The following is a 7,888-nucleotide window of genomic DNA, read 5'->3' as shown; positions in this document are numbered from 1 at the left end:
TATGGTGAGGTGACTTATAAATCAGGGGATAACCAAAGAGGCCTGACTTATAAGTCACACCTGATTTATAAGTCAGGTGACTTTGGAACCAAACAGGCCCTTATGTTCGGTGCATGACTCTTTGGATGCCTAGTATCGACGGCTCGACGTTCCCAAACTTTTTCTTTTCTTTGAGATGATACGTTCCCAAACTAAACACCCTTTCATTACAACCCGTTGGTAGACGCCCACTGGGGGCCCACTGCCAGCGGCACGGAGACGCCGAGAACGACCGCCCAGCTGTGCGTGCACGGAGCCTTCGAGGGCAAGAACGAACAGCGCGTCCGGTCGACACCCACCCACCAGACGAATAAAGCAAAAACACCGCACGAAGGCGGACGGCACCGAAGCCTCCGACCTCCGATCCACCACCAACACGACACGAGCTCTTGGCGGAGGAGGAGCTGTCGGCAGCTTCGTCGTCGCGGTCGCCTCGTAGACGTAGGCGCGGGAAGAGAGGCGGAGATGAGACGGCCGCTCGGCGCATGCGGCAGCAGATCCAGCCCGGCCGCTGCTTTCCTCCTGGCCGCCGCCGCGATCTGCGCCCAGTTCGCCACAGGTGCGTGCCCCCTCCGGCCCCGCTCGATCTGCTCTAACCCACCGGGATCTGCGAGTGGTATTGGAGATCTGGTTGAGGGGCGTTGCCTGGGATTGGCGAAGAGTCGCCGGCCCGCTGATTGGGGGATTCAGGATTCCATTATTATCGTCAAGTGCAGAAATTATTATTGTCTGCGAGTCTATTTAATTATGAAGATTTGGATTTGGGCCGAAGAGCTCGCTATATCCCCGTGGTAGTTTCACTGATTTTTCATGAATAAATTCACCAGTTTAACCGTAAGATCCCGATTCCAGTCCAATACTTTTGGCCTTTCGCCTCAGGTGGATTGGGTTGCTGTATCGTTTCTCGTGGAAGTCGAAATAAGAAATTACTCCCATGGGACAAATAGGCGCATGCGCTAGCTCCTTATCGAGGTTAAAACTATTTTGGAAAAATGCGTGCCAAAAATTAGAGCCGTTAGTTCCAGCTTGATGCGTCGCAGTTGGAGACTCTGATAAATATTAGCATTTCAATGCTATTTCCGTCCTTGTTGAGGTGACGATCAAGAACTAGCAAAATGGCTAACTAATGCATAGGAAGGGAACTGCAAAAGCAAGATTCATATGTTGGGTACACCACTTTATCGTTTGTCGCTTTTTTGCTAGGATTGTTACAAAATTATTGTCTCTGAACTACATCACTGCATTGTTTTTGTTGCTTTTACAAGAACTCTCTTCATGGTAAAAGCCAAGCCATTTCATATCTGTTAACTGGTTTTCTAGTCTAGAGCCGCATAGGCCCTTGATAAAGCGGAAGTTTAATACATAATCATGTCATACGGGTCGTTATGGCCTAGCTCTAACTCGATTATTTTATTTTAAATGTGCATAGACTAAGACAAAGGTTATGACGAAATATAGTGGTCTCATGCGGTGATGCTTCTGACCATTACTTTATAGTAGCTTTAAATTGAAAAACAAACTAAGTGCCTCTTGCTCTAAATCATAACCATTACATGCTTTTAGTGGTGCAACCTAAGTGGGATGCAACTTGCTGCAGAACCGAATAGTGTAATAGAGTTGTTAGTAATGTAGCCCCCCATCTCTTGCTACGTTCACTTTGTTCCTTTGCCGAGCGGATTTACCGAGTTTTTTCTAGCTTGATCTTTAAATTTCCCAAGAAAGATATAATAGAATTGTGCTAGCTATACAGTTACTGCAAATTATTGTCGGGGCTGGGTTTATTTATCCCAGGTTGTCTAGAAACATCTGAACCAACATCATAGCATATGTGGTGATCAATTAGCATCATGTCTGAACAATCTCAGTTTGTTCTTTTAATGTACTTTGTAGGGTTTCCATTTAAACAACATGATGATTCAGTAACTCAGTCACTTATGATAGTTTGTATGGAAACCAGCCAAAGTCAGCCAGGTTATCATAGGATTTGTAGCTTGCCAGCTAGTAAGATCTTGCCTGTACTGCTTGCCACTGGGAATCAACTAGAAAATGTATCTGGTATCCAGCAGGTAGCAGTTGCAAATGGTTTTGTGTAAGTTTCATACATAGTGATGGTTATGTATGCTAGCACAGGATAGCAGAAATGCAGTTCAGTTGGATGCTATAGCGCAAGATTCATTGATCTTGAAGCAATAGCCGTAAAAGTGAGAAAAAACGTTGCTGTTGAGAACTGGGTGGTAGCCCAGTGTTGGAAGCGCTGTAGTGTGTCCACATCGGTCTGGGTTCAACTCCCGGTGGGTGCGGAATTTTGCCGCTATGGTTAGACTTTGTGTGATCGGTTTCCTGTGCCTCTCATTTCCTTAACCAAAAAAAGGAAAAACGCGGGCAGGGTTCCTCCGACGATGGTTGCTTTTTTTTCTGTTGAGAAAATGATGCTGCTGTATTGCATTGTTGTTCTATTTTTCAAGGTCCCAACGTTTGTTCCAAGCTTGGGGCACACATAGATTGAATAAACCACTTAAGTTATCCATATGCCCAAGTCCACAGTCAAGATTTTAGATCACTGAAATGTATCTACGATGTTTGCAGGACTAGCTGATGATGCATCTAAAGACGAGTCAAAAGGTCACACTGGCCAAACAGTTTTGTTTGTCCTGCTAGGAATTGGTGTAGCCGGTCTGTTGTCATTCTTCCTTTTCAAGTATTGGCAGAAGAAGAAAAGAGAGGAGCAACATGCACGGCTGCTGAAGTTATTTGAAGAGGATGATGACATTGAGGTCGAGCTTGGCCTTAGAGATTGATAATCTTCTCTGTACAGCAAAAGTATCTTGGCTGACAAGGTATATCTATCACTACGGCAGCATATATGATTGATGTAATGCTCTGTATATTGTAGTACTTCCTTTGACACTTTGATTTCGTATCTACATGTGATTTTTTTTCATGTACTTAGTCCTGTGATGTTTCATTGCCTAATGTGCTCACATAAGTTTCCCTGTTCTTAATCTTAATTGTGGACTTCAGTTTTTTCATTAGTTTTAATTAGTTATTGGTTGAACAGTTTTAGACTGGCGAAAATCTAGTTGAAGATAAAAAGGCCAAAACAGGTGCTTGCCTAATGACGATATATGGTGTTTGGGCCTTGGGGTACCTATGTACACAATCATTTTAGTAGTTTAGCTACACAAACTTCTTATGATGACTACACAAGACATTAGTTAAATATTGAAAAGTTAGACATTGCTCGTAGCCTCGTATTATCATATTATGCGCCAAAAGTTTTGGCAGATGCAAATATTACATGTTCAAACTAAATAATTTTGTGATTCATTGACAACCTCTTTTGATTCCAAGCAACATTCCTTCTCGTGTACTTGCATGCATGCGACCAATAAAATCGATGAGGATATTTACGGTACCTGAAATAGTGGACACCTGCTTTTCTGTCATCCATCTAAAGGCATAATCGGTTTGATTATCCTAAATAATGGTACATGATGCCACACAATTTAGTGAAAATGTGTGAACTTGTCTTGCGTTTGGATCAAACAAGCTTACACAACCAATATGTCTTGAATTTAGTAGCACCAAATCTGCAGCACGAGACATCTTTTTTACTCTTTTTTAATACAAATTCTCTTTCTTGACAGGTTTTGCTGGCAGATCATCCATCACCTTTGTGTTAATGTAAAGAATTTGTTGTATTTAAACTCAGACAGCCTCCCGAGGAAGGTCTACTGTACCTTAGTTTTATATATGGTGAATATCTTGACATTCACGATCCATGAAAATAGCTCTACAAGTGTCAAGGTTTTCGGAAACATTCTTTTGTTGCAAAAAAGGTTCTGATATATATAACCCAGCCGGTGATTCTTCTACTGTAGCATGCTTCCTGGCTATAGCACATGGGGGGGGGGGGGGGGCAAATTTGACGAAATCAAATCACAGAATGAACTATCCGTGAAACTATTTCACGCGGCTGACCTTTTTATGTGACGCCCGACACGAAGGCGCCACACTACACTGTGCAACGCCTCACAGATAGGCGCTACACGGCCAGCGTCGCACCCGTGTGATCAGAAAATTACTAAGTCAGTGTGCAGCGCCTGAGAGCTAGGCGCCACACTATACAGTGTAGCGCCTAGCTCCTAGGCGTTGCACTAGTGCAGTGTCTAGCTCCCAGTCGTTGCACTACACACTATACAGTGTACCGCCTAGCTCCCAGGCGTTGCACTAGTGCAGTGCCTGAGAGCTAGGCGCCACGGGTCAGCCGCGTGAAATAGTTTTACGGATTCTCTGCGCCCTGGATAGAGCAGTACGGCCTAATTGAATGGCGCAGACTTCCTGCTATTTTTGCTCACTGAAAAGGAATATACTGTAAATACATGGTAGTTGAACTGATTAGATGAATCGTGTAGTGTTTAAATTTAGTTTGATCTGAAGCAGGGTTGCTTTATGGACTAATTTTCTAAATGTTATGCTTTTGCTGCTATATCACGAGCATGCCAGTGAAAAACGAAAAACTGTAAAGGCATTTGACAGATTCCATTGTTCTGCTCATGTTGAGTAGAACTGCAACCAGGGCTTTGATGTTGTCTACTCAAAATGTGTGATGCCCATGGCCCCCTTTATGAACAAGCCAGCATATATGAATAAATGTACTGATGCGGACCACATATTGAGCATGGCCATGGCTTGAAAGCAATGATTCGGTGAAATCATTACAGATATGTTTCTTTCTTACCTGAAACAAGCCCAATGCTCGTTTTGAGCCAGGGTCTCTTTGCAGGCCAACTTTGTAATATCTTCTCTCATGAGGGGCAACGGGCTGGCAGGGTAAATGCAAAGGGGGCCTGCATTGCTTGCATGCTGCCACCAGGAGGAAAACAAATAAAGTAGCAGCTAGTGAAGTTAGTGTAGCCATTCCGTGTCCAGGTGCATCTGTGCAGCAAGTTAAAATAAAATAGAAAAAAAATCAGAACATTTTTTTTGCTATCCAAGATGCTTGAATGCGCGATGTGTGTGTGAAAATGATGTTGTTTGTGTTAAAACTAATTTTGTAATTAGGGGAAGATCTCCCCTTGCCCAAACCGTCGTTGCGGTTTGTCCTGCAACCGACGCCTCCCTTCGATCTCCTGGAACCGACGCCCCCTCGAGGGATCGTCGTGTCTCTTCGGGACATATAAAAGGGGGCCTGTAACCATCGATCAATTGATTCGATCATTCTGATTCAAAACACGTTATCACGCACGTAGAACAGCCAACGAGAGCGAAAGGCAACAAAGAAAGGAGAAGAGAGGAAGCACTCGCCGTCGTTTTCTACGGGGACAATCCGATGGAAGAGGAATTATGCCTTGTGGACAGTGGTATCACAAACTCTATACTGAGGGAGATGAAATATTTTCAAACTCTGAAAAAGATGAATGGAGATATTCTAAGTATCGCTAGACGCGATACAATGATTGTTGGTACTGGACGTGCCATATTCGCACTCCCAAGCGGTACAAAAATGACGATTGAGGATGCTTTATTGTATCCCGACTCATCACGTACCCTGATCAGTTATCGAGATATCCGTAAGAATGGTTTTCATATCGAAACCCATGAAGACAACAAAGAGGAGTATCTACTCTTTACTAAAGATAACGGATATGGCAAAAAGCTACATGAGAAAATTCCTTCTCTATCGTCTGGTTTGTACTATACGTACATCAAACCCGTGGAACATGTTGCATACAAAGTAATTTTTCAGAATGTTAACGCATTCCAAACCTGGCATGATCGCCTAGGCCATCCTGGAATAGGGATGATGAGAAAAATTACTAGCAATTCCATTGGTCATAATTTGCTTGAGTCAAAATTTCCTCAATCTTCTGATTTTGTGTGCACATCTTGTGTCACGGGAAAGCTAATTTTGAGGCCCTCACACCTCAAAATACAAGCTGAACCACTTCAGTTCCTTGAACGTATTCAAGGAGACATTTGTGGTCTCATTCAGCCATTATCTGGACCTTTCCGGTATTTCATGGTTCTGATTGACGCATCTACACGATGGTCACATGTGTGTCTTCTATCCACACGAAACCATGCATTTGCCAAGATAATGAGGCAAGTCATTAAGTTGCAAGCCTATTATCCTGAAAGTCGAATTAAATCAATTTGAATGGACAATGCTGCAGAATTCTCCTCACGTGCTTTCAATGATTATTGCATGGCTTTGGGGATTGAAGTTCAGCACTCTGTTCCATATGTCCATACACAAAATGGTTTGGCTGAAGCATTGATTAAGAGGAGCAAACTCATTGCAAGACCTTTGTTGACGAATTGCAACTTGCCAACCTCTTGTTGGGGTCACGCTGTTTTACACGCTGCTGACTTGATACAATTGAGGCCTACTGCATATCACAGTTCTTCCCCTCTGGAATTGGTACGTGGAAATCCTCCAAGCACTTCCCATCTGCGTAAGTTCGGATGTGCTGCATACATCCCGATCTCACCACCACATCGGACATCTATGGGCCCACACAGGAAGTTGGGGATCTATGTGGGGTACAAATCGCCGTCGATTATCAAGTACCTGGAACCCCTGACTGGGGATCTGTTCACAGCCCGTCACGCTGATTGCATATTTAATGAGAAACATTTTCCGGCATTAGGGGGAGATTTCAAGTACCAGAAAGAATGCCCGGAAATTGATTGGAATGCTCATTCCATTTCATCCTCTGATCCACGTACCCATGAGACCGAACTTCAAGTTCGGAAGATCATTAATTTGCAACATCTTGCAAATAATCTGCCAGATTCATTTACTGATCTGAAAGGTGTTACAAAATCCTTAAATCCGGCCAGAAACGCGCCAGAAAGAGTGGAGGTACCATTAAAAACCACTCAACTCCCTATTCCCAAAAAGAGGGGGAGTAGTACGGCCTCTGACCTGGAGCATGCTTCTAAAAAGCAGCAAAGGAAATCGCGAAGAAAAACCTCGGAGTCAGTAAATGCAGGTCAACTCAACGTTGACAAACACCTGATGGGTAGTATACACCCAGTGGAAGGGCAACCTCCACAACCTAGTTCCAGTATGCACAAACTGACTGGGACATCGGAACACCCAGACTCGATCGTATTGGGAAATCACGAAGAGTCAGTAGGGGTGCAGGAAATTTCCATCAACTATGTTGATTCTGGAGAATCATTTGACCGTAAGACTACGACTGTCGACATATATTTTGCTGAAAAGATTGCAGATACCCTTCTCACTGATCATGATCCAAGGTCTATCATTGAGTGCCAAAAGCGGTCCGACTGGCCTAAATGGAAGGATGCAATCCAAGCAGAAATTGCCTCGCTTAACAAAAGAAAGGTATTCACTGAAGCAATACCTACACCTCCCAGTGTTTTCATGTGGGATTCAAATGGGGTTTTCTCCGGAAACAGAATGAGAACAATGAGGTGGTGAGATATAAAGCAAGGCTTGTAGCACAAGGTTTCACGCAGAAATCCGGCATTGATTTCACTGGAACATATTCTCCGGTAATGAGTGCAACCACTTTCCGATATCTTATATCCTTGGCAGTGCAAAATCGTCTATCTATGCAGTTGATGGACGTCGTGACCGCATACCTTTACGGGTCACTAGATTCGGACATATATATGAAGGTTCCTGATGGAATCTATGTCCCAAATAAAAATGCAAAACGCAACATGTATTGTGTAAAGCTGAATAAGTCATTATATGGCTTAAGGCAGTCAGGACGGATGTGGTACAACCGACTCAGTGAGTTCCTTCTTCAGAAAGGTTACTCCAATAGTGCTGATTGCCCATGTGTTTTCATCAAGAAGTCCTCTACAGGAT

The 7,888-nt window shown here is 43.5% G+C and overlaps 1 protein-coding gene across 1 annotated transcript; it reads left to right on the top strand.

Moving 5' to 3' along the window:
• The first annotated feature begins 289 nt into the window (after window positions 1-289).
• On the top strand, window positions 290-3,827 carry LOC109734862 (uncharacterized). Its single transcript, XM_020294037.3, has 3 exons — window positions 290-598; window positions 2,626-2,876; window positions 3,687-3,827. The coding sequence occupies exons 1-2, from the start codon at window positions 505-507 to the stop codon at window positions 2,835-2,837; spliced, it is 306 nt and encodes a 101-aa protein (XP_020149626.1). The 5' UTR covers window positions 290-504; the 3' UTR covers window positions 2,838-2,876; window positions 3,687-3,827.
• Window positions 3,828-7,888: the final 4,061 nt, after the last annotated feature.

This window comes from Aegilops tauschii, chromosome 1, assembly GCF_002575655.3.
Source record: "Aegilops tauschii subsp. strangulata cultivar AL8/78 chromosome 1, Aet v6.0, whole genome shotgun sequence".
Taxonomy (NCBI): domain Eukaryota; kingdom Viridiplantae; phylum Streptophyta; class Magnoliopsida; order Poales; family Poaceae; genus Aegilops; species Aegilops tauschii.
This window is presented reverse-complemented; position numbering and strand designations above follow the sequence as displayed.